Genomic DNA, 26,890 nt, shown 5'->3' on the forward strand with positions numbered 1-26,890 from the left:
GAAGAGAGGCCAAATGGTATTAAACTTCCAAAAATACTTTTAAAAAGCAGGGAGAGGTTTACTGGATATTATTGCACAATACTAGATGGAGATCCTGCCTCTGCATTATTTTTAGACTCTTAGCTGATGGAAACTATAGTTGATACTTAGGGAAGTGCCTCAAGCATGGCACGAGTAGAGAGACTTTGTTGCTTAAATACTCAGCAGGTTGCTTCTCTTTGACTGCCCCTGCCTGCCTTCTCTAGCTTCATGAGCATCAGTGGTTTGTGAAATTAGACTCCTCGTGTTTGACCTGAGAAGTCTCTGGCTTTTTTCTGTCTCAGGTCTGGCAGTATATTACCTTGATGCGTCGGATATTCCTTATCGACTGTCCAGGTGTGGTTTACCCCTCTGAGGACTCGGAGACAGACATTGTGCTAAAAGGAGTTGTGAGTATTCTGGTCTTCATGGACTCTTTCTTTGCTTTTTGGGGAAAGCATCCCGTAGGGAACACTGGATACCTTTGCTTTTTACTCATTCAGAAGACAGTTTGGGGTCAACCTGTCTGACCAAACTTTAGGAACATGATGCTGAACAGGGCGGCCTCTCCATTCCACTTAAGCCTGTTTGAGGAGTTAGTGGGACCATGGGCATGTCTGGTCAGTGTCATCCCACAAAAGTGTTTGTAGTTTACACACAGGATCCAAAGAGAAGCAGGGCCTGTTTATATTTAGTGATAATTCATCTTCGTGGGTTTATGGGTTGAGTCATTTTGGAACTCAGTCATTTCCTCACTTGTTTCTGAATAGGACCGAAAACTTTAACTGGTTCCACTTAACCTTAACCAGCACTGCTGGCTATACATCCTGTACGCATTCTTCCCCTTCTCTCTTAAACTGTTCCATTCTCTTTGTGTCCTGGGATTGGCAGGCTTTTAACCATTTCTGCAAGTGAATGGCAAGAAACATTCCAAGTTTAAACTGCTTAAGGAAGCTGCTCAGTGAGTTTGTGGTGAACTGGGATTAGAGCTGAGTCCTGGGCTCCGTGTCCGTGGCTGTGGCTGGCTTCCAGCCAACCACATCGAGCCACCTTAGGGACGGGCTCCTGCCAGGCCACACTTGCTGTGTGGTGTTGAAATATCAGATATTGTAGCAGAGAACACTGGAACTTCCCTGCTTCCATACTAAGGTTTGTAAGCAAGAGAATTCTTATTAATATCTAGGTTCAAGTTGAAAAAATTAAGACCCCTGAAGACCATATTGGTGCTGTACTTGAACGAGCAAAGCCAGAATATATCAGCAAGACATACAAGATTGATTCTTGGGAGAATGCTGAGGACTTTCTTGAGAAGCTAGCTTTCCGGACTGGGAAGTTATTAAAGGTGAGCCAGCGTTTATGAGATTTGAGACTGGGACATCCCACAGCCATGTGCGTATGTGATCTGGACCTCTTTTTCTTTTTCTTTTTCTTTTTTTTCTTTTTTTTTTTTTTTTTAAATAAACTGCATTGTGTGAGCAGTATGACACCTAGCAAGTAAATTGGTGATGAACAACTGGGAGAGTTGACATGCCTCCAAACTGGGAGGTGGTTTTGTCCTTTCAGTCTAATTGGGAGTCTTTCTGTGACGTTTCAGGGTGGCGAGCCCGACTTACAGACTGTGGGCAAGATGGTTCTTAACGACTGGCAGAGGGGCCGCATTCCTTTCTTTGTCAAGCCACCCAACGCAGAGCCGCCTGCAGCCCCACAGGTAAGAACAGGGTGGACCCACCACCTGGAAAGCATGGTTACTGACCTAGGTGTGGTGTCTTTTGGTTGCTTCCCTTTAGGGAGCATCGTCTTCCTTGGGGGTAGGTATTTCAGTTGCTGTGTCTCCCAGTCCAGTGTGCCATTGCCGTGACCTTGCTGAGGGGTGGTACTTGGAGACTGAAAAATAGATGTATAATAGACCAAGTTTAAATACCAGTCTGTAGAGCCTTGAAGAAAGAGGGCTTCTTAAATGTAAGTGTTCTGGCATTAGCACGTCTTCTTACCCTTGAGGAGCAGAGGCATTTCCAAGATTTATTTCTTAGACATTTATTAGACCCAGCCATGTGCTGGGCAGAGGGAATGTAGAAATAAGTAACAGTGCTTTCCCTCCAGAAACTCGTAATCAAGTGGGAAAGGCAAGTGGCATAACTGATACTCAGGGAAAGAAGTCTTAGCTTCGGGGCCTCAGGACTGGGTTGAGAAGCTTCCCATATTGTTCCATTTCCCTCACCCTGGCGACAGACTGCCACAGGCTCCAGCTTTAGCACATCGTTTTTCTGTTCCTAGGATCTTTTGCAGAGCTCAGCCAAGTCTCTTAAAGAAGAGGTGGCCTCCCTACTAATCTCTTGGGGCCATATAGCTTTGATTTTCTCTTATTTGAGCTCCATTCCCAGAGTTTCCGTTGTCAGCTAGAAATTTCCAATTAAACAGTTTCCCCATCATATCAAAATCAATATACTTGATTAACATCAGCAAACTGATGTTAATCTACTTTCTCCCCCTCTCCCCTAACACCACCAGACAACCAAACAAAAAATTCCTCTCCTAGCTTCTTTGTATGTTAAGTTGCTTGTTCATCGATTCATTCATTCAGCAAAAATGGACTGAGTATCTCTCTTGTGCCAGGCACTCTTCTGGGTACTGGTGGTACTGCAGTGAAAAGCAGACAAGTCTCTGCCCTCCTGTACATACATAATATATATGTGTATGTAGGTCAGTGGAGGAGTGTGTGGTGTTTTCTAATACCAAATACATTTTGTTTTTCTCTATCAGTTCTGTAGTTCTCTGTCACCAGCTGGGTGTCCTACACTTCAGTTCAGTTCTGGCACTAACTCCCAGAGGCAGACCCCACAGGTTAAGGTCTCAGTCCCACAAGACTGGCCCCACTTCAGATGCCAACTGCAGATAGGGTTCCCAGACTACCCCCACTTCTGCCCAGCTGACTATAAATTCAAGGGTTCCCAGGTTTGATAATTTGCTAAAAAACTCATGGAACTTAGAAAAGTGCTTATGATTACGGGTTTCTTAATGATGCAACTCAGGAACAGCCAAATGGAAGAGATACATGGGGTAAGGTATGGGGTGAGGGTGGCATGGAGTTTCCACGCCCTCTCTGGGCGCACCACCCTCCCGGTACATCAGTGTGTTTACCAACCCAGGAGCTCCCCACACCCCATCCTTCAGGTCTTTTATAGAGGGTCCATTACAGAGGCTTGGTTGATTAAATCACAGTCATCGGCCATTGGTGGTTGAGCTCAACCTTCAGCCCTCTGATCAAGTGCTTGCTTTCTGGTGACCAGGCCTCATGCCAAATGGCTCCACCATGATCATCTCATTAGCATAAACGGAGTGTGGTTTAAAAGGGGCTTCTACGAATAACAAAAGATACCCCTGTCTTTACTCAGAAAATTCCAAGGATTTTTAGGAGCTCTTGTGTCAGGAACTGGGGTCAAAGACCAAATAGGTATTTTTATTATACTCCAGGGAGACAGATGGTAAGCAGATAAACATGTAACATCAGTTAAGTACTGTTTGTTGGCGGGGCGGGAATTAAACCAGGGTAAGGGGTTTGTGAGAGACAGGAGTGCTCGTGTATGTAGGGTGATCAGGGATGGCCTCTGAGGAAGCGGCAGTTTAGCAGAGACCTTAGAGATTTGAGGCAGGAGCCATGTGGATGTCTTGGGAGGCGAGCATTCCAGGCAAAGGAAGCGGAGCATCCAGAGCACCTGAGGCAGGAGCGTGCTCGATGTGTTCGTAGTACCGACGAGAAGTCATGGGGCTGGAGTGTGTTGGGTGAGGCCTGCATGGCAGGAAGCACCAGGAAGCAACTGGGTCTGAGGAACCCCATCACTGCTCTTGTGTGACCTCGTGTGGAAACAGTGGAGTCATCGTGAACTTTTCCTCCAAATCTAGTCACTAAGTTTGGGTAATTAGTTCCCCGCACTCTGTGAATTTCGTCCCTTTTTTTTGGTGGTGGCAGGAACTCTCTTTGAGAACCCAAAAGCTAAAAAATTACCTTACTAGAAAAATGTATTCAAATGTACATATACATTTTATAAATAATTTCCTGAATTTTATGGATTCCTGATTTATATAGCACTTCTTTTGGAAAATCATATGTCCGTGGGTCTCAGTTTCAAGAATAAAATGTTGTCACATACGTGAAGCAGCATTGTGAAGCCTGGCACATAACTTTCTTTTGCACCGTCATCTAAAGCAGGCCAGTCATTTCAGGGTTCCCAAACTCGAGGCTCCTTCTGAACTCTCCTCATGAGGTTCCCCTCCTCTTACCTTAGACCCTTCCTTCAAGTGTCTCCTCAGCGCCTCTCCTTACTACCTGACACTTTCTAGACTAGTGCTGCATTCATGCTTACCATACAGCTTGGCTTGCTTTCTTGTGTGTGTGAATTTTGAAGGCGCTTATCTCTACAGCCTCCATTCCGTACAATTGTCAGGGAAGGTGTAGTGAATCTTATCTGTCTAACAGTAAGTGGTTGATCGGTTATAATAATTAAATACTCATAGTCGGTGCATCTTCTGGAACTGCATATATATTCCTTTGATCCTTTAATGCTGGGTTCTAGATTTAATGCACATTGGCTTACAATTGATTTGTGATAGGACTCGAATTTGAGAGTTTTCAGTACTCTCCCTCAGTCTTGAAAAGAGGACTACCTCATTCAAGAGCAAGATGTAAGTTCAGAAATTCTATTTTCATTTTCTGATCCCATTTCTCTCCCCGCCCCTACTCCTTTCCGGCCTGAATAGCTTCCATCCTCATCATCTTTGGAAGCTGCCACAGAAACATCACAGAACAGCCCAGAAGAGGAAATCGCAGAAACTGTAGGTGAAGAGTCAGAATCTGTTACTGAGAAAGAACAAGGAGAGAACAGTCACTGTGACACTAACTCAGAGATGCAGCAGATTCTTGCACGGGTTCGGCAGAACTTCGGCAGAATCAACGTCGTGCCTCAGTTTTCTGGGGATGACCTGGTTCCTTTGGAGATGTCAGATATCGATGAAGAGCTTGAAAGCTCTTCTGCAGAGGAAGAGGAGGAACAGGAGCAACAAGGAGACGAGGAGGAAGAGTCTTACCCAGAGCCCCAGGAAGAACATGTGGAAAACGACACCAAGGCGGTTATTAAAGCCCTGGATGAAAAGATCGCCAAATATCAGAAGTTTTTAAACAAAGCCAAAGCGAAAAAGTTCTCAGCGGTCAGGTATTGTTTTCATCTGCTCACCAATTGCAGTTAGCTCCTTCCTTTTCCCGAAACTTGCCATGAGTATTGGAGTGGTATTTACAGCAAGACCAGGGGTTGGGGGGGTTGTAATTTCCCACATTTTAAAAAAAACGACGTTAAATTTTGTAACAGTTCAGCTTTCCAAAATATGAGAAGCTTTATCGTTGTCTTTTTGAAATGCCAGGGAGCTGCAAAAACTGTTGGGTGGTGTCTTCTACCAGTGGCGGTAACTACATGAAGAGGAGTGGGGTGTTTTTAGTCTGCAAGGTTGTCACAAGTCAGCACGTGACTTGGGCAGTGGAGGGGAATGTCAGACAGCTTCACTGCCTTGCTTTTCTGTTTCAGGATATCCAAGGGACTAAGTGAAAAGGTTTTTGCAAAATCTGAAGAGCAAAAAACAACAGCTGAAGAAGATGTAGAAGATGCAGGTAGAGTTAAATTATTTAAATCATTGACATGTCATTTGCATCTTTGAGAAATCCAGGCTTAATCTCCAAATTATTTCTTGTACCATCATTACCCACACAGATGCTTATCTGTGGCAGATGACCTTGCTTCCACATACTATTTATAATACAAATAGGATTAGCCACTTTTCATTCTGACGTTTCTTAGGATTAAATTGATAATTCAGGAAACTTCCTTTTAAACAGGGTGCATTATTAACGTTATAACTTAAAGCTGGATCTGCAGGCAGATTTTTTTTTGTGGTGGGCAGGATGGTTCATGCATTTATTTTTTACTTCATTGAACTAACAGCTTCTATATCAAGAGTGTGTTTTCATGACATAAATGCACAGTCTGCTGTGGCCCCTGAGGCCCTTCCTGGCCTGGTGCCCCCAGCCTCATCCTGCTTTCCTCTGCAATTTGTTCACCATACTCCATTCGTGCTGGTCTTTTTCCTTCTTCCTCCAACACGTCAAGCTTATTCCCACCCTAGGACTCACAGACCCATTTTGAATAGGAAATACCTGTTTCTTTTCTGTGTGTGTGTGTTTGATGTTTGTAGCACCTGCCAAAAAGGGAAAGAAGAGGAAGGCACAGAGGGAAGAGGAGCATTCGAATAAAACTCGCAAGACACTTACGTCTAAGGAAGTACGTGATTTTGGTTTTCAATATCACCCAGGTGTAGAAAGTAGAGAGGAGAAATTCAGTTCTTAAGATGCAATCTTTCCAAAGCTAATGGTCTAGAGTTGAATCAGGGAACTTCAGTCCTAAGTGGCCTACTTAAGGATAGTTAAATAAGTTCCGGAGTTGGTCCTCTGGATGGAGGTCCTTGAGTTCATGTCTCATGGTTTAGAACTTCTTGATTGTTGTCCTCAAACATATGGACTGCCACCTAGAAGAGTCCATTGGTTTTATGTAGCCCCAGTGAAATGACACATGACATGCAGGGCTATTAGACAGATCATGGCCCTCTGAAGTTAGCTCTGTAACTGGGCCTTTCAGAGCTGCGGTGGGCTGTCTTGGGAAGTGAAGAGCTTGGTGTCGAAGCGTTTGGCCTTTGACCAGAGGACCACTTGTCAGGAGTGCAGTACAAGGGATTGAGGCATTGGATGACGGCTGGACCTGTTGACAGTCTGTAACTGGAAATTGTCTCAAATCACAATAGAAGAGCAACCTTGGGCCTGGGAGGCGAACCCTCCCCCATGAGCACTGACTGCTTCCAGTAGTTGTGGAGGCAGCAAGGGAATGGAGCACAGAGAAACAGAGGGGCCTGTTTATGACTTTCCACGTTTGATTGGTTTGCCTGTTCTTTTGCCATTTTTTACAGCGGAGGCGAGCTGCACGGCAGCAACAGTCCAGAAAAGTTGGTGTACGCTACTATGAAACCCACAACGTGAAAAACAGGAACAGGAACAAAAAGAAGACCAATGACTCAGAGGGACAGAAACACAAACACAACAAATTCAGACATAAGCAGTAACATTTTAAAAGTTGTTTATTAAATTATACAAAAATAAGCAGTTAGAAATTGTGTTCATTTTCTTCATGCCCAGTTAGCATTTCTGAGGCCACAGTGCATTTGTTCTGAGGTCTGACAGTTGAAACCATTCACCATTGCCAGTGTAAATAAAGTCCCTCACCCCCAAGGATTTCAGCGATGGAGTCCATTCGCGCTTTCAACATTTGAATCAGACTTCCTAGTTCCTCCAGAGTGTAACCCTGTCATGTAAATGTCTGACAGAACAGGGATGAAGTCTGTAAGATGGAAAGTGTGGTTTCTTTTGTACTGGCAATTAGCAGTTTGGAACAGAAGCTGTTTGGCATAGAACTGTAAAAAGAAGAAAATTTCAAGGGTATAGTAGATAAGGCCTACTCTGTAAAATATGAAGAGAAAGCTACAGCAATTTCTATTGTTCCTCATTGAGTCTGTGAGGTGGATCCAATTAGGACATTGTCAAGGAGTTGTGGAACTAGCACATCTCAGTGAACAACATTCTTTCCCATGAAGATGACAGAGCAGACAGGTCATTTTAATGGGGTCTCAATTCCTCAGGACACCTGAATAAGGGTAGAAGCTGTGACTTCAAATTTGAGAGTAGAATGTACGGGGCATGTTTGACTTGGTCAGACACAGTTCTTGTTGGACAACAGTTCTTGAGTGAGCCTTGAAGCCCTAACGAGGACCGGTGTCAGTTCAAGGCTCCACTAAAGAGAGTTTCTCTTTGCATCTCTTTAGGGTAATACTGACCACTTGAGGTGTTTCAGCCGAGGAGGAACATTAGTGCTTTCTTAGGTATGTCACTTGTGGAATTTGACTGAATGATGGAAGTCGCTCAGCTTGCTGCCCTAGCCCACCCGGGTCTGACCTGCATTAAAGATTTATGTTGCTCATTTAGTCTTTTTAGTCTATGAGGAGGAGTCCTGAGCCTTCAAACTGAGTTTAACTTAAGAAGAATAGTAAAATGCAGTTGTCTGCAGGCCGTAGCCCAGTCGTTAGTAATTAGAACTGCATGTGAAGTTTGGACATCTCTCCCATTGTTAATTAAACATAGCGAGTTAGAGGGGTGTAGGGCCAGGGTTTGGTCTTTTGCGGAATAAAGTGAACAAATCAATGTTGGGGGAGGAGCTAAGGTGCAAGCATCTTACAGTGGACATTGTGACTTGTAATTCTTTCCAGCACAATTACTTTTTTGTAAGCCGTGGGTTTGACTCTGCCATTGCCTCCTCACCTAGGCAGTCTGAAACAGAGAAGGGGTCCAGTTGATTTGGCATGCAGGGATCAGATGATACAGTATAAACTCAAAACTCCAAAATGAGTAACTAGAACTGCATTGGAGCAGGGATGATAGAAATATCAAATAAGGGAGAGACTGAGCAGTTTCATTTGGCCAGAAGTAAGTGGTGATACAGAGTGATGAAGAAGCAGTTGCTTCACCTGAGAGAGACAGCAGAAAAGGGTGAATTCTGTCTTACTATTTGAGTTGGCAACTCTCACAGACTGTCTGGGCTACACCACCTTCCACTGCCCATCTGGGAGCCTAGCTGCCAGACTTAGGTGTTTCATGACCCTGGAGCAATAGCGTGACTCCTGACAAATAATGTAGGTGGTGATCAGGGCAGGGTATGGCTTGTTCACTCAGGAAACTAGCTTTTTATTACAAACGGTTTAAGATAGGGTAGTAGTGCTTATGAGACCCACATGGAAATTATCACTTCTTTGGTGCAATAATGCCTTCCAGTTGGGCCTGAAAAACAAAAACAAAGTTCATTAATATTTGAAACTTGCGCCTAACACAAACAGCTGAGAGGTGATAAAAGTCTGGGAAGGATAATCCCAGTGCCACCGCTCCAAGTGTTTTTCTCCTTCATTCCCCACTCCATATTTTCCAGATTAGCTGGTTTCTGGCTTGGCATACAGTGTTGCTACATTAGGAGAAACCAGAGCTGGTTTCCATACAATAACGGCTCAGTGCATAATATAAAGCACTGAAAAGGAAATTGAAAAAAAGTTGTTGAAATAGTGGTTTTTCATGGCTCAGATTTCAGGCCTAAATATGTCTGCTAGGTTAAACATTGGGATCCTGGGAGCTCTGTGCTAGGACAAAAGGTTTGGGAAACTGCAAATTTTCAGCCACTGAGACAACTTGACACCCAATTAGAGAAAATTGCTACCAGTGAGTAGGGAGCTGTCCGTCTTGTATGTAGAGCCGAAGACGCTTGAGAGTTATTTACTCAGCTCCTCTGGCAGCCAGTAACATAATTTACCATCATGGTGTGTGGACAGATCTTTAAGTAGGTCTATCCCAGGGACTGCGAACACTGCTTTATTTGCAGTGTGGCTTTGAGCCAATAAAAATAACTCACTTCTAAAGAGTCCTTCACCCTGGGGATTACAAGGTTGCTTGTAAATGTTAGAAAGATGCCAGGGTATTCTGCTTTGCTCTCGCCGCCAATACTACAGGAGGAACTGAGGAAGCTTATGATAAAGGAATATGGCAGATAATGGGGGCGGTTTCAGAGGCTGCCAAGTAAACAGATGCACACGTGGCTGTGAACCTTTCTAGCTTTTCTTTGTTTTTGTTAAAATCAGCAGAAAGAAAATCTATGTTATCTTCCACTAGCAGTTAAGCCTTTATCTCAAGTGTCCAGCCTTCTTGGTTTGTAGCACTTACATGCCTGCCAATCACAAGAATGTAAGCTTTCTATGAGACTAGGGAGGAGAGGAGAAAAATTCAGGGGCCCCTTCTGGCCAGGGTCACAGGATATAGCCACTAAATGTCAATAGGCCACGTATCTAGAACAGCAGTTCTCAAACTTCAGCAAGCATCGGAATCACCTGGAGACCTTGTTAGACCAGATTGTTGGACCCCAACTCCAAAGTTTCTGATTCAGCAGATCTGGGATGGGGCCAGTAATCTATTCCCAAAAAGTGCCAGGTGATGATGATACTGGAACCCAACCTTTGAGACCCTTTGGACCAGACAAGTAGCCTGGAATTTCAAGAGGCCCCTGCTCAGAGCTTTTCACCAGCACCCCCTCCTTCCCTTCAGCTCAGCTGGATAAAAGTATACGCCAGCGAGAGAGCTTTGAGGAAATGCACCTACAGTGTATTTCCTGTGACCACACATGTGGGGAAGGATCCTGATTTGAAATGGTTCTTCCCTCTCAAGGGGCCTGCCCTCTCCGCCCCAAACGCAGTGCCTCAGAGGGAAGTGCAGGTGGGAAGGCACTCCCGCGAAAGCCTGCTGAAGAGCTCTAGCCCACTGTAGGAAGGCTCCAAATTACCAGCTGCTCCAAATAACCACCTCTCCCGAGGATGGTCAACTTTATTCCAAGGGGAAAATATCCTCCACTGGAGAGCGAAGCTAAGGTGTCATGGGGATTCAGAGTTGAGGAAGAGTCTCCTCCAGAGCCAGATGAATGGAGAATCTGGGTCATGAACCCTCTTTCCCCCAAACTCCCCAAAAGCCAGCCTCCTTTTCTCCTTGGCAGCGCATGTGGACAAGAATTTAAAGTCATCCGGAGGAAAAGGAACCGAATGCTTGGCCGGTGTGGCTGGGAGGACGGGTGAGGGAGCACCTCCACCTGGGCCTGTGTGATGATTACCTTCAGCTGCTGATTCGTCCTCTTCAGGAACTGAATCTCCTCGTTGTGCTTCTTCTCCTCCACCTGTCTCCTTTCACTCTCCCGCTTTTCGGTGGCTTCACATTTTGCCTTCTGCTCGTTCACTTGCCTCTCCAAATCTCTCTTTTCTGTTTCTAATTCTGCAATCTAAGGACAGAACCCCTAGTCATCCTGGGGTGTTGCCAAGTGGATGGGGTGGCTTGAGTGCCTGGGTGGAGGGGACCTGGAATACGGCTGTCCAACCCAAAATATTGCCAGGGTCTGTACTGCCACCCAGTGGGAGATCAGTGACTGGCATGGCATATCCAAGAGGAGAAAACTCTGCCATGACCAGACTGGCCCTTACAATCTGAACCAAGAGACCTCACTGAGATGATGGGAGAGCACCCTAGGAGGCAAGAATTTAGTGCTGGAATGACAACCACGTGGCCCAGAGACTGACGGAAGAGTCACAGAGGGCTAAGGTTCGCGGTAAACCCCACTCACTTTCCTCTCCATGTCTGACTTCCCCTGCTCAGCCTGCAGCGCCTTCCTCATGCCAAACGCCACACTGCTCTCATACAAGGTCTGGTAGGCAGCAATGGTCATGCGGATCTCATCCCGGACTCGCAGCAGCAGCAGCCCCCTCTCTGCACAGTTGATGGTGACCTCACGGATCAGCTCATCTTCCAATGCACACACACAGCGAAGTCAGAGAAGACAGGAGGGAGGGGATATGCACCATGTCTACTGCAAACCACTCTTCCTACTGGGAAGGGTTCTAGGCTGTGTCCTCACTTAAAGACTCATCTCAAGGAGGGGACTTCAGTGGCCCCAGGAACCTTGCCATGCAGCCACAGCTCTGAATTTGGCACTTGGGAGTACAGGCAGTTGACAAACCCAGGACAGAAGGAGACAGCTGTGAGGCCCCTCTCTTCTTTCTTCAGCCAAGAATTGGGTACTATTCAAAGAAATGTGGCTTTTCAATTTGAAGATGGTAGCTGCTTTAAAGCAGTGCGAAGATCCTATGTGCCTCTTTGGCTGGACTAGTTTGGGGCTGGAAACAGCACAGTCTAGAGCTTGCCCACCCATCTCCTCCAAAAATGCTGACCTGGAGGGCTAACCATAATCATACTCAGACTGCAGGGAGCCTGCAAGCTCTTGCCGCTGCCTCGGGATTTGGAGGAAGTTTGAATGTCAGCGTCCTCGTGGGCCAGTGAGATTGGGCTGTGGGAAAGCCATTTCACACCAGAATTTGGGGAGGAGGATCTTAAATCCTGTGTCTGTCAGTTAACAACAAATTACCCTGAAATATTTTTCTGGACTAAGGGCCAATGTTGATGGATGGATATAAATATAGAACAATTTTACTGATTAAAAAATTAACACAAGCTTATTTTAGAAATCTTTGAAAAAAACAAAACATTTAAATGGAAGTTCTCATTTACTCCAAACATCTGCTAAGAGGTGAGGAACCAGGTTGTCAGGAACCAGGTTGACTGACAAGTGGGGACACACGCAGGAGAGGCGGGGCCAGGAGAGGAAGAAGGTGTGTTTAGCAGTTCCTAGGTGGGGCAGGTAGAAAGAGACAGCCGATTCCAGGATGAGGTGGGCTTCAGCTTGGGGATACTCAGGGCTGGGGCCCGTGTTGAAGGGGAAAGGAAGGAGGCAGTAGAGTGTAGTGTACCCCCCGCCCCCAGGCCACTCACCAAAACACTGTGAGTAGAGCTCCCTGCGGACAGGGCAGATCCCAGTCTCCCTGGCCTGCCGCTGCTGCAGCTTCAGGTCCAGCTGCTCCTGGAGGTGTACTACATCCATCCTGGTGCTGGGGGTGCTGGACACTTGCTGGATCCATAGCTGTGTGTCTTCCACCCACTCCCTGCAGCACAGACACAGCCAGGCTGAGCAAAACCCATTGACCAAAGAGGGTTCTCAGGACATGAGCAGAGATGACCCTTTGAGCTCTCTGCCTGAGCAGGAGTGAGGGGCAGCTATGTCACCAACCCACCAGAATCATCCATCCCTCTCTCTTCCTTGGAAAATATGTGGCTCCAGAACCACACTGACTAAGATGGCTCCACAGGGTCCCTATCTCGGGGCTTGGCAATCTCCACTCTCCCATGTCCTTCTGTGAAATCATCACCGTGTTCTAGATCTTACCCTCCTAACGCGTTGAGGACAAATTTATGGTTGTTGCTGGATCTGAATAGAAGGCCCAGTGGGAACTGCCCACGGACTTGTGGGGTAGGAGACACAGGACACCAAAAACATTGTGCCAGTCAGAAAGAGGTGAACGTGTGTATTGGGGAATGGGAAAATTCTTGAAGGATTGTAGCCCCCCATAGTCAGAGGCATGGCCAGTTTCTAGAATCACGAAGAGGGAGCCTGAGGGCAGAACCGCTTTGGGGGAGAGAACTTCCATGCATTGGTGGGAGGGAACCTACTGAAAAATCACCCCCAGCTTCTTTGTCATCCATCTCAGAGGAGATTGCAGTCTCTCTTTTCATGACCTTAAAAATTATGCTGTCTATTGTCCGGGGGTGGCTCCATAGTGTAGGGGTTAGCATATCTGCTTTACACGCAGGTCCTGGGTTCGCTCCCCAGGTGGAGCCACGAACCATACCCCAGGGGTACCGGGCCCCAGGTGCGGCCCCGCTGCGGCCCCAGTGCGGCCCCTGTGCAGTCGCGAGCACATGGGAGGAGACACCCTGCCTTCAGAGATCCAGTTCTTAAGGGGAGACGGCAACATCCATAGGTCAGGGGTGGAAGTGGGGTGGGGAGAATTAAAGAGGGGAGAAAAAAATTGTGCTGTCAACTTACTATATAAAAATAGTCAAAAAGGCATGTCAGATAGTGATAAATGTGGCTACAGAAGAAGCAGTGTATGGAGATCATGAAGAAGTGAGCAGGTGCTCTTTTTATAAGGATTCTCAAGGAAAGCCTTCTTGAGGAAATGACATTTGAGCGAAGAAAGAAGAGAACCAGGAGGATATCATGGGGAGAATATCTTTGGCAGTAAGAACAGCAGTTGTCAAGGCCCTGAGGTAGAAGAGTGAAGTGTTTCAGAAACAACAAGTAGAGTCCCCTGTGGCATTAGCACCACGAACAAGAAGGAGAATAAAAGGAGATAAGATCTGCGTATGTCGAGCCAGATCATGCCAAGTCTTCCAGGTCTTCCAGGTCACTGTAAGGACTTTGCATTTTAGTCCCAGTGAGATGAGAAAGCATTAAAGAGTTTCCAGCAGAAGTCTGGCATGATCTGACTTTGGGGATGTGTGAAGAATAGATTGTAGAGGCAAACGGTGGAAGCTGGGTTTTCAGATAGGAGGCCACTACAGTAGTGCAGGTGACAAACAATGAATAAAACGTGGAAGCAGAAGTGGTGATAAGTGGTCATATTTGGGATATAATTTGAAAGTGGAGCCAAAAGAATTTGATGAAAGATGGGATATGTGATGTGAGAGACCAAAAGGGATGAGAGTTAGCCTGAGTCCCTAGTAGAGGGGAAAAGACTGGGGATGAGCAGGTTGGGAGAAGAAAGAAATTGTGATTTAGTTTGGACATGCTGAGTTTGAGATATCTATTAGCATCTTCAAGAAGGTAATGAGGAAGATATAGAATATACGGGTCTGGATTTTAGGGGCGAGGACAGGGCTGGAAATACATATTTGGGAGCCATCAGCACATAGATGGTAGTTAAAGCCATGAGCCTGGGTGACAGCACTAAGGAAATGAGGGTAGATGGAGAAGAGGTCTTCTCTCCACCCCTCCCAAGATCCAGCCATCCGCAGTGCTAGGAGCTCCAGGATGCTGGGAGGAAATCCCAGCCAGGAACGGAGACAGGGTGCCTCTCTCCACATTCTCAAGTTCTGAGATGCAAAAGTTTGGGCCTTCTCCCAGGCCGCTCCTTTGTTGTTGTTTGTTTGTTTGTTTGTTTGTTTACCTTGGGGGCAGGATGGCATTCAAGATTTCTTCTGCTTGCTTTGTAGGATCTGTGACACAGGAAGTTGAGGGGAGCTTGGCCTTTGGTGGCTGTGGGACTGGACCTGAGGGTCCAGGTTGTTGGGGGCTGACTTTCAGTGGCCGAGCCTAAGAAGAAGGAACAGGTTAGGGGAGGAGATGATTCAGACACTGAGCTCCACACATTCTGGCCCTCTGCATTGCTCCAGGTCTCCTGCACACCCCTCTCTTATTCCCAGTTCACTTTATCTGTCTTCTCAGCAGAAGTTTTGTCTCAGAATTGACAGAGGCCATGAAGAGTCTCTGGTCCCACCCCAATCCAATGTTTGCATCTCCTTGAACCAATGTTTCTGACACAGTACTTAAGTCTCTGCTTTCACACCTCTAGTGATGGGGCAGTCACTATCAGATCTATTCTTGGACCCGGCTACAATAAAAAATAGTGAGCCCCATTCATCTCCTTGTGACTTCCTTCCCCATCCTAAATCTGCCCTCTGGGGTCGCACAACATCTGGGTTTCTTGTACCTCTCTTTCACACTCCTCCCGTCCCAATTCCCTTTACTCCCAGTCGCTTCAGCCTCTGTCCTTTGGGACTCCGGATTCGCAACGCTGAGAACTGTCTTTCCCTTTCGGAGCTTCCGAGCTCCCCCACCCCCTGAGACCCGTCCTTACTTTAGGGCTCCTTTTCTCCGTGTTCCGGCTCACCAGCACCGGGGTGTCATACTTGAGCAGAGAGTCCGCGGGGGGAATCATGGCGGCAGCTGGAGTAGTAGCCCAGCAGCGGCCCCTCCAGGCAGAGCCTTGTTTACCGTCACCATGGAAACTCCCTCTCCCAGCCTCAAGGCCTGGGCGGGGCTTCGGAGTTGGGCGGGGCCAGCAGGGCTCCAGTTTCTGCGCAGCCTTCGCGAAAAGTTCTTCCGTGCTTAGCTTGTCAGGTCTCCGACTAAATGGGTCACTCCGGTACTCTTGGAAGCAGGGAAACAGGCGTTCACGTCCCTATGTCGCGTCTAGCGCGCAATCTGAATGAGGTGGCAGGTCTTCGCTGACCCCCAATTTTCGTCTCCTGCAAAGTGGGAGACATCTGACTCCTCAATGAAGAGTGGGGGGAAATTCCCAGAGGAGGCCATCTATAGTTCTCAGGTTTTAAAAAGTATGTATCATTAATTAAACGAAGAAATGACAACATAACAGGAAGTTCAAGAACAGAGGGGACATACTAATGATTTGCCCACGGGCTACCATATATGATTACATTTCCTTCTCTACTTTCCTTCGTATTTCCAAACGTAAATATAAGCACATTGTGCGCACAATTTTGTATCCTGCTTCTTTCGTTTAACAGGTCAGGGTTTTTTTTCCCTTTTGTCATAGAGAGTCTGTAAATAGCATTGCAAATGGCGTTATAACATTCATCGATTGGCTAAACAACTCCTTACTGCTGGGCATTTAAGTGCTCTCCGTGTTTAGGAAATTACTAATGGTGCAGCAACAAACAGCTTCGAGAGAAGCTTTTTCCCAGAAGTTGGCTTTTGAAACTTAAAACTCCCTCCACGGGAGTCGCCTCGCTACGGCCCCGCCCACAATAGCGTCGTTGTCACGTGATTGGCTTCTCCATCGCGAGGGCTTCTGGGAGAGCGTACACCCCAGAAGCGGAAGTCTAGGGGTATATCTCGTCATTTCCTTGAGCGAGAGAAGCGCAACGGACGTGTTTTCCTTTCGCTCAGCATGAAGGAGGTGAAGAGTGAGCGGGAGCGGGGCAGCCGGCGAAGGCACCGGGACGAGGACATAGTAGCGGCGGCGGCGGCGGTAGTAGTGAAGCAGGAGCGCCTCAGCCCGGAGGCCGCGCCTCCTGTCCACCGCCGCCCGGACTCCTCCGGCGGGAGCGCATCCCCGCCGGCCGGCGAGCAGGGCCGTCCTGGTCACCGCGGAAACCGAGCCCGAGGACGTAGCCGGTAAGTGGGAAGCACCCCGGGGTGGACCTTAGGTCGGGCTCGTTGAGAAAGGAGGACAGGGCTAGCGTTAGAAACACACCTTGAATGCTGAGCGCAGCGGCTTAGACTTAATCCTAAGGGGTGGAAATGACCCGGTGGTGTTTGCGTTATTGTTTACCTGTCACTTGCGTTGTAGCTGGGCGTTAAGCGCCTAATGGACAGAGTCCTGCCCATTCATCTCTCTGTGCCCAGTGCTTCGCCCAGTATGGCCCGCCCTAGCGTATCGTTTAAGTCGAAATGCAAGGTTTTCCCCACCTGCCTGCAAATGGAGTGTGAACGTTGTCTTTCCAGTTATCTGCCCCAAAAGGTTTCCACTTCTAGGGCCTAGGAGATCTACCTGATACAGCTAATGAAAAAAAACTTGTCTCGTGCTAGACTCATTCATTCAGTCTAGTTTTACTGGGTACTTATTATGTGCTAAAGACTGCTCTAGGCACTGGGGCCTCATGGAAGAACAAGACAGATGGTTATTACTCTCAAAATTGACAGTGCTCTAGCCCTGAGACAAAATAACTAGCAAGTAAAGTAAATAGTTTCCATTAGTAACAAGTATTAGGGATAGGTTAAAACAATAAAGTGATAGAGATTGAGGGGAAGTGGAGAAGGCCATTTGAGTTGAGACCTGAATAAGACTAATCCAGCCTTGTAAAGATGCTGGCGGGGGAAACAACACATACGAAGAACTTGAAATATAATTAATTGTGATTGTTCTAGAAATAGAAAAAAAATTGTAGTGATCAAGGAGAGCGGTTGGAATGAGGTGGGAAAGGTAGAAGACAGAGCCTAATGACTTGCTGATGATTGAATGTGATTGCGTGGGAAGGGTAGTGAGGAAAAAAAGAATCATGGGTGACTTCTAGGTTTTTGGCTTGAGCAGGTGGATGGTAGTGCCAATTACTGAGATGGCAAAGACAGAGGAAAGGTTTTGAGGGGTGGAGAATCAAGTTATCTAAAAAGAAAGTTTGGTAGGCAGTTATGTCTATGAGTCTGGAACTCAGAGGCGACATTAGAGCTGGGAAAGTGAAGTCCCTGAGTCCTATAGTGTGAAAAGCAGAGACCTTCACAAATGTGGTGTTTATGTGATAGGTACACCTGGTATTTGAAGGTCATTTATATGGGGGAAGGGAAATTGAGATAAAATCCTGTGTGTCCTATTCTCTTAACAGGTCCCCAACCAAAAAGAAAAAGTCTTCAGGAAGAAGAAGCAAGTCTCCTCGGAGTAACAGAAGCCGAAGCCCTCACCACTCAACAGTCAAGGTGAAGCAGGTAAATGGATTGAGTTGTTTTGATACTGGGTCCAAATCTAGAGCCTCTTTCCATCATAGCTAGAGTGTTGTGTATGTGTCCACCAGTACCTGTAATGGGCTTTTATCAAAGCTGGGTGGGATTTTTTTCTCTTTGTTTTGTTAAATGAAACTGTTTTGAGATACTTATTGATTCACATGCACTTGTAAAAATAGTACAGGCATATACTCTTTATCCTGTTTCTCCCAATGGTAGCATCTTAGAGAATTCTAGTACAATATCACAACCAGAATATTGACAACAATACAGTCAAGATGTAAAATATTTCCATCACCATAGAGATCCCTTACGTTGTCCTTTTATAGTCACACCCACTTCCCTCCCACTTTTACCTCTCAACTCCTGGCAACTTCTGTTGTCCATTTCTATAATTTTGTCACATCAGATCTTATATATTTCTTAAGTATATTCCTAGGTATTGAATAATTTTTGTTACAGTTGAAATGAGATTTTAAAATTACTATTATAGTTTCTTTTTTGGCATAAGAGAAAACCAACTTTTTCCTTTACATATTATCTTGTGCATGACTACTTACCTCTATTAGTTCTCTTTTCCATATATGCTCCCCTATAAGTTTGCCTGCAGGTACTTTTGTGTCTAGGGCTCTGAACATAGGCTTGCACTGTTAGAGCTAGGGTTGGGCAACAGCATGGGATACAGTCAGTATTGCCTTACACGAGTACCTAACAACCACTGATAACCTTATTTCATGGAACATTTTGCTCTTAAATGCCAGAGTCCAAATCACAAATTCCTTTTTGAATGCAGCTTGTTTATAGATTATAGAGTGCCTTTAACTGACTGAATCACTATGAATTTCAGGAACGTGAGGATCATCCCCCACGGAGAGGACGGGAGGATAGGCAGCACCGGGAAGCATCAGGACAGGAACACAGGCGAGCTAGGAACAGTGACCGAGACAGGCACAGGGGCCATTCCCACCAGAGGAGAACATCTAACGAGAGGCCTGGGAGCGGGCAGGCTCAGGGACGGGATCGAGACCTTCATAATCTGCAGGCTCAGGAGGCAGAGCGAGAATTTTATAATGCGCGACGGCGAGAGCATCGCCAGAAGAATGAAGTTAGTGCCAGCAGTAATGAGTCTCAGGAGTCGGTTCCTCAACCTGGTGGCAACAACAAAGAAAAACCAGTGCCTGCTAAGGAAAAGCCGAGCTTTGAACTTTCTGGGGCACTTCTTGAGGACACAAACACCTTCCGGGGTGTAGTCATTAAATATAGCGAGCCCCCGGAAGCACGTATCCCCAAAAAACGGTGGCGTCTCTACCCATTTAAAAATGATGAGGTGCTTCCAGTCATGTACATCCATCGACAAAGCGCTTACCTCCTGGGACGACACCGCCGTATCGCAGACATTCCAATCGATCATCCCTCTTGTTCAAAGCAGCACGCAGTCTTTCAGTATCGGTAAGTATACATTTGCAGAAAGAAACTCGAGTGTAAGCAGAAGCTAATGTCTCCGTTAGGGTTACTAAGTTTCGTGTATATGTATATGCAGAAGGATCCATACCCCTCATATCTAATATCAGTCTTAAGGAGTATTAACCTTACTGTCCTTTGAGTAACCATTTATATCTGTATATGAGCATTGAACTTGGTGTCAGGAATCCAGATTTTGAATCCTGCCATTATTGCTTACCAAGTGTTTTACTTCCAGTAAGCCGCTCTCTGGGCTTTAGTTTCTACCTACCTCACAGGGCTATTATGAGGATTAAAATGAAATATAATTGAGAATGCCTGGCATATGTGTTGACCATAGCTATATCTTGACAGTTTGCATAGTACATCTGTTATTGTTTGATCCTCACAACAATCCTGTGAAGAGGGTAAGACAGGTATTAATTAATATCCACATTTGACAGGTAAGAAGACTGAAGCTCAGCAAGGCCATGTGACTTGCCTAATAAATGATCACCATAGTAGAACTCTGGCTGAAATCTAGCTCCCTTAACTCTGAAGTCTAAATCCGCTTTATTTCCATTGGAATAGAAGATGAAATATGTTGAAATATAGGTGAAATAAGCATATATTGATTATAAACAACACAAAAAAATGCATTTTCTTAACTAGAGCAACAAGTCTTGGATTCTGCCTTTTAAGCTTTTGATGTGCTGTGAATTTCCTGTCCTCCCACAACCAGTTCTCACCTTTTCTAAGTATTTAACTTAGTAGAGAGTGGAGGAAGTGGAGAGGGCCTCTCTGAAAAGGTCCAAAGCCATGCCTTCCTCCTTGATTTAGAGTTTGAACTTGAACCGTGTTGAAGCCAGGTTATTTATATTGTCCAGGCTGTGTTAGCAAAAAGCTGGATGATCTGAGGCAGGATTTTGCTCACAGGTTTCTCTCCTTTTTCTCTTCCAGGCTCGTGGAATACACCCGTGCTGATGGGACAGTTGGCCGTAGAGTGAGGCCCTACATCATTGACCTTGGCTCAGGCAATGGAACATTCTTGAACAACAAGCGCATTGAGCCACAGAGATACTATGAACTGAAGGAAAAAGATGTACTTAAATTTGGGTAATGAGTCCTCTGACACCTCTGAAGTAGACAGGAAAGAAGATGAGGATGAGGAGGAGGAGGAGGAAGTGTCTGACAGCTAGCAAACTAAGAAACAGCCCAAACTCTTGAGAGACCTTTCCTTTCTCCGAAGGCTTTGGGATTGACTCAAAGAGCACAGTGGTGCTCTCTGTAACGCCTTTTATTGCCTTAAGTCTTTCCTTGGTTGCTGGCCAGCTTGTGTTACAGTATAAGAAAACTGACTTATGTTTGGTCGAACTTTTTTCTGTGGCACATCTGCCACGTGCCTGTGGGCACGTTTTCAGAACAGTCTCACCAACACATCGTGTTTCGTAGAAGCGTTGTGGCTTTAGTTGGTGCTTTCAGAACTGTTGCCTAGGAAATTATAAACCATTGGATAAAGGGGAATTGTGGCTTGTTCTCTTTGTACGTACAGTTACTTGATTTATAAGCTTTGTGGACTGGGTTTGTTTGGTTTTTGTTTCTGGGGCAAACCCCTTTTACTAAGCTTTGGTCATCACCAAAACAGCCTCCAGTATATACCAAAGCTTTGACCTGGTTGAGCTCTTGAGTCACAGAAGTTGATTTTGCACTTCTCTTTTTTGGGGGGTGGGAGTTTACCACATGACCTCATTATTGACTATTGGACTTAAACAGATACTTTATGGAGGCTCTTAGCATATGACTGTACAGGAAGATCATGACTACTATCAGTGGGTGCTGATTTAATGCCACAAGAGGCTGAAATGCATCGGAGATCTGTGTTCTGTGAGAGAATTCTAATTTCTCCATGGAGCATGTACATAATAATTTTGATCATCTTATCTGTTCTTCAACTTTGCATTTTTATTCAAATTTTATCTTTCTTCCTTTTTGAGAAACACACTGTCATTTATGTGGCAGGGTCCTAGCTTTATTCTAACAACACATGTATAAGTCTAAAAGGGGTTGTGTAGTTTACATGTTTCATCTTTTTAAGACATTCAGAGGTCGTATTTACCTTTCCAAGGCTGGAAAGCATGGGAATTGCCCAATTTCCTAATTTTCCACTAGAGGAATATATGTTAAGTAGAAAAATCATAGCTACTTACATATGCTGTGTGCCTGTGTGTGTGTGTGTATGTATGTGTATGAAAGAGCTGCATACTGATTTTCATAGGAGAATGTTTTGTGATGTAAATGTAATACTACATTATAGGCAAAGGCCTCCCTCTGAAGAGCAGGTTTTCATTTATATGTATTTTTGGGATAAAAAATAATAAAATTTGTAAATATAGTCCCATATCTCAGTGAGTGAGCATTGTTCTTGTTGAAGCAGCAGTATTTTCTGAATTGGCAATGAAGGGGTTTTCCTTCCCAGAATAGTTAGAGTTGGGGCAGATTATACATAGTGGGCCTTTTACCAGTTTATCCTTGTCCTGGCTGTTTTCACCTTCTGGTTATGAGGGGAATGTGGGATGGGGTGAAAGGAGAGGTGATGCAACTCTCAGTCAGTGCTACTGCTAATTATTCCTCTTGAGTTGAAACTTATGATACTATTAGGTTGTCTTCTTTACCACTGTTTTTCCATTAAGGTCTCACACACCCATGTGTACTCAGGGCTAAAGGATGACTAGCATGGGGAGGGGTAGCTGACTAATCTTTGTTCAAAAGAAATGGAAAGATCCTCTTTGAAGAGTGAACATTTAATAAGGTCAGTTAGGTGAAAGTTTAAATGAGGGTTTAGAAGCTACAATAATGTAAGAGCAATTAATATCCCCCTCAATGTGTTCTACATGGACGACTATAACTAATATTTTCATAATTTTGATATATGCCATAGATCACATATTACATATGTCCCTGTCTAAAAGGTGGGTTTCGATTTGATGAATTTTTCTCTTGATCCAGATTGATGGTTTTCTCTTTCAGGGATTAGGCATTAATCTGGCAAGGGGCCTCTTCTTTTGGTTTGTGCTACTTCTACTTCCTGGAGGCCTTGGGCTTTGCTTTGAACACCATTTTGGTGGGCACTGTGATAGATGACCACTTTGCCTACATTTTTCAATAAGAGGTCCCAATTATGTAGTAAACTTTTGCTTCCTGGCTTAAGAGGTTTTTCATACTCAGTATCTGGGATGGTGCCCCACCCCTCCCACCATCTTTTTTTAAGAAAGAGGGTCAAAGAAAAGATCTCCAAAGCCAGATATCACCAGTAGACTTCTCATTTGAAGCTGACAAATTCCCTAAGCTTTCTTCTTGAATTCATTGCTTAGAAACTCATGTTCATCTAAACTATTTGTAACTTTATTCCCCTTCTTTTCTCCACCCTGGCTGGCTTGTCTACAAATTATTGCTGTTAAAATCAAGCCACCTGCAAAACAGCCCTTTGCTTCTGAGCCCCTTCCCCATATCCTCTGTGATGGTCTACAGTTCTGCCAAGGTATGGAAAAGAATCTTCATATTTTTCCCATTAAGCCTCTTCGTAGTCATCTTCTAATTCCTTCATTCTAACCTTGACAGAGGACAGCTTATTAAGTGCAACTAGTGATGTAACTGTCAAATACTTTTATTGTATCCTGGTGATAACTGAAAGCTGAGTAATCAGTTCAGATAACTGAAATTTTAAAAAATTTCATTGCGTATGCCAGTATACAACATAGCTTGGTTTTAAAAGGCTTAGAACTAAGTATTTCAGGTCAATTATCAGTTGATATAGTGCCCAAGTGGTTGTATTTTTTAACATCCTTCCCTTTGTGGAAATTTGTAGATGCGAGAAATAAAATGATGTTAATCAAAGCCTAACTGTGACATACACGCAACATGCTAGCAATGCTTGCTTGTGAGATGGTATTCTGAGGCCACAATGTTCCCAGGTATGTGAGTTTATATCAACTGAAAAGCCTACTTGATTTAAATTAAAGCTTTGGAACTGAAAACGTCATCTGGGCTCTTGGGTGAAGTTTCCAGTATATTTATCAAATGGGAAACAATTTTAAGAGTTGATTCATACACATGTACTCTAAAGTGAATTAATTAACTAAATCAACAGTTTGCATAAGCTTACTATGCTAGCATTTGGTTTACAACTGTGAGTTAGAAGCAGGAAGCAATAATGTGGAGATGGGCTGCACCATGTGCAAGAGATGGCATTTAAATTATGCCTTAGAGACTAAGTGGATTTAGAACAAGAAGTAGAGGAGGGCATTGTTTCAGACTGAGCAGTCCAGGGTCCACAGCAAGTTAGTGATAGAACTAAGATGAAAAGTCATCTCGGTCCCAGTTCCATGGTCTTTCCTCTGGACTGTTGCTTCCTACCTCCCTAGCTGAGCTTAGTGAAGAGATCTGACGAGGGAAAAGACAGCTGGTTCATTTGGCGACAGCTCATTAGGCTGTTCAGTTCAGCTGTCCAATTCGTAGGGGGTTCAAGGAAATCACAGTGGGTGGGATTTTCAATGGTAGAGAGTGGCTCAGACAAATCCTCACTTCCCCAAGTCATAGCCAGAGCTACTTGGAAATCATGTTGGTTCATAAAAATAGACAAATATTCAATAATCGGGTGCCTAAGAAGTGCCATGAACTGAGATCTCAATAATAAAACTGGCTAATACTTAGGAGCACTTTCTATGTACAAGGCACAGTTTTAAGCATTTTATATGTATAGTAACACGTATCTTAACTCATTTCTTCCTCATAATCCTTAACTGCTGTGATATATTACCTCTTATAGCCTCTTATAGTTATGAGATGTATAAGGTCTGGCCCATGCAGAGCAATACAACCAGCAGCTTCAGACAGTGCTAAATAGGAGAAGCACTGGGGATTATGGAAGCAGAGTAGTGTTCAACAAAGCCTTGGAAGTCAGTCAGAAGAGGCCAGCGGAGATGAGAAAAGAAATACATATTTCTAGACAGAGAGACTAGCATTCAGAAATACCTGAATGATAAACTAATGAGAATTTGGAAGCATTTGAAGTTCAATAGGGAAAAGAAGTGAGTGAGACTTCTGGTTTCTGAAACTTCCTATTTGAAAATAGCCAAAACTTCTGGATAAAATATAAATAAAATAATTTCACAAAGCATCCAAGAACCTACACATTAGTAAAAAAGTTATCAGGCCAAAAGTGAAGATAAATAAAAATCCAGAGAGAAATGGGGTATAGATGCCTGGAAACAACATTTGGTCTAAAAGAAAACCATATTTGATTCTAGTAAATCAGACTTTACCCTAGGTTGACTAGGACAGAATTCAAAACCCACATACTATAGATAGTCTAATAGAATTTGTTGCCCACAACATCTGGCATACCAAAGGTCTATAATTTTCAGAATAAAAGAGCAGATCAGAAATTGAATCCTCCCAGGTATTTACAGCCTGGGAGCTCAGGAAACCCCAAGCCTTGAACTTGGTTTAAGATGACCCTGTTCTATTAGAGACTCCAGGTATCTGATAGAAATCAATGAAATTAACCTTTGGAGCAAAGAATGTTTTTTTTAAATCTCAGCTCCAGTTATTTCCACATTTCACTCCCACCAAGATATAATTTTTTTAAATGCACATGAGAAAAGACACTATAGGTGAGACCCAACAGAAATAACATAACAGAAACTGATTCTTAACAAGCTTCAGATACTTGAATTACAAGGTAACTATAAAATGTTCATGGTTCCTAGTTTCAAAGAAATAAATGGCAAGCTTGAAAATACCCATGGAGAAGAAGATATGGCAACAGGAGAAATGGGAGTTATTTAAAAGACCAACTAGAACTTTTAGAAATGAAAAATACAATATCTGTACAAAAACCCATCAATGAAAGGCTTTAACAGAAACTTCAGGGAGAATTAATAAACTGGAAGATTGGTCAAAAGAAATTATCCTTGCACATAAATTTAATAACTTAGATGAACTGGACCAATCCTTTGAAAACCATAAACTACCAAAATTCACTTGATATAAAATAGGTCATCTGAATAGTCCTATAAATATTTGAACTTGTAACTGAAAAGCTTCAGAATTAAAAAGCTTCAGAAAAGAAATATCCAGGCCCAGATGGTGACGATTTCACTGAAGAATTCTACCAAACATTTCAAGAAGAATTAGAACCATTCTATACCATCTTTTTTAGAAATTAAAAAAGCAGGGAACACCCCTCAACTCATTTTATAAGGCCATTATTGTTTGGATACCAAAATCAGACAGGAAAGTACAAAACGCACACACACACACACACACACACACACACATGCGCACACACACACACACAAACTTCCAGTCCAACGCCTCATAAATTTAGCCACAAAAATCCTCAATAAAATATTAGCAAATTGAATCTAACAATATTTAAAAAGAATTATAAACTTAGCTGAGTTGGGTTTATTTCAGATATTCAAGGCTGGTTCAACACTTGGAAATGAATCTGTGTAATCCACTATATCAAGAGGATAGAGAAGAAAAATTATGATCATATCAATTAGTGCAGGAAAAGAATCTGACAAAATTTAATACCTATTCATGATAAAAACTATCAGTAAACCAGGAATAGAGGGGAACTTACTCAACTTGATAAAGAGCATCTACAAAAACCTTACAATAACATCATATTTAATGGTGAAAGACATTACTTTCCTCCTAAGACAGTGAACAAGTCAAGGATGTCCACTCTGACCACTCTTATTCAACAAAGAACTGGAAGTCCTAGTCAGCATGGTAATGCAAGGAAAGGAAAGAAAGCATACAGATTGAAAAAGAAAAAATAAAACTCCTTATTTGAAGATGAAATGATTGTTCGTATAAAAAATGCCAAGAAATCTACAAAAATACTTCCTAGAACTAATAACGGAGTTCAGCAAGATCCCAGATTATAAAATCAACACACAAAAGAAACTACCCAGAATCTAACAGAGAGACAAAAAGACGGAAAAAGAGATAGAGGGTAAAAAAGAATAAAAAGATTATTATGCTTATTCTAGTTCCTGAAGGAGAGAGAAAATGAGGCAGCGGCATATCTTAAGACAAATTGCTGAGAATTTCCCAGAATTGGTGAAAGATACCAATCCACAGATTGTAGAAAACCAAAGACTTCTAAGCAAGGGGGAAGGAAAGAAAGAAGGAAGGAAGGAAGGAAGGAAGGAAGGAAGGCATCTACACAAAATAAGATGATGGATTTAAAGCCAATAATATTCATACTTAAAACTAAATGTAAACATTCTAAACTCCCAAATAAAAGGCAGCTATTTCTGGGTAAGATAACTGCAAGATACTACAATGTGCTGTTGAATAGAAATTCACTTTAATGTAGGCACAGGGATCGGTTCAGTGTAGAAGGC

General features: G+C 44.1%; 3 protein-coding genes across 3 annotated transcripts in view; 2 read left to right on the forward strand and 1 right to left on the reverse strand.

The window, feature by feature from the left end:
• Positions 1-7,217, forward strand: part of GNL2 (G protein nucleolar 2) — a 22,048-nt gene extending 14,831 nt beyond the window's left edge. Inside the window, exons 10-16 of the mRNA XM_006924229.2 lie at positions 324-428; positions 1,202-1,360; positions 1,613-1,726; positions 4,774-5,225; positions 5,592-5,674; positions 6,256-6,341; positions 7,021-7,217. Coding sequence (XP_006924291.1) covers positions 324-428; positions 1,202-1,360; positions 1,613-1,726; positions 4,774-5,225; positions 5,592-5,674; positions 6,256-6,341; positions 7,021-7,173 — 1,152 coding nt within the window. The 3' untranslated portion in view covers positions 7,174-7,217. The remainder of the gene's footprint in view (positions 1-323; positions 429-1,201; positions 1,361-1,612; positions 1,727-4,773; positions 5,226-5,591; positions 5,675-6,255; positions 6,342-7,020) is intronic.
• DNALI1 (dynein axonemal light intermediate chain 1) lies at positions 7,171-15,590 on the reverse strand. The gene is given in 7 exon segments (XM_006924505.3): positions 7,171-8,938; positions 10,800-10,964; positions 11,304-11,482; positions 12,506-12,675; positions 14,740-14,885; positions 15,430-15,545; positions 15,548-15,590. Coding segments are annotated over 7 exon segments (840 nt in total). The 5' UTR covers positions 15,576-15,590; the 3' UTR covers positions 7,171-8,902.
• An 811-nt stretch (positions 15,591-16,401) lies between these two features.
• On the forward strand, positions 16,402-21,869 carry SNIP1 (Smad nuclear interacting protein 1). Its single transcript, XM_006924230.3, has 4 exons — positions 16,402-16,709; positions 17,915-18,014; positions 18,877-19,478; positions 20,430-21,869. The coding sequence occupies exons 1-4, from the start codon at positions 16,483-16,485 to the stop codon at positions 20,587-20,589; spliced, it is 1,089 nt and encodes a 362-aa protein (XP_006924292.2). The 5' UTR covers positions 16,402-16,482; the 3' UTR covers positions 20,590-21,869.
• The last annotated feature ends 5,021 nt before the right edge of the window (positions 21,870-26,890 follow it).

Source organism: Pteropus alecto, unplaced genomic scaffold (genome assembly GCF_000325575.1).
Source record: "Pteropus alecto unplaced genomic scaffold, ASM32557v1 scaffold39, whole genome shotgun sequence".
NCBI lineage: Eukaryota > Metazoa > Chordata > Mammalia > Chiroptera > Pteropodidae > Pteropus > Pteropus alecto.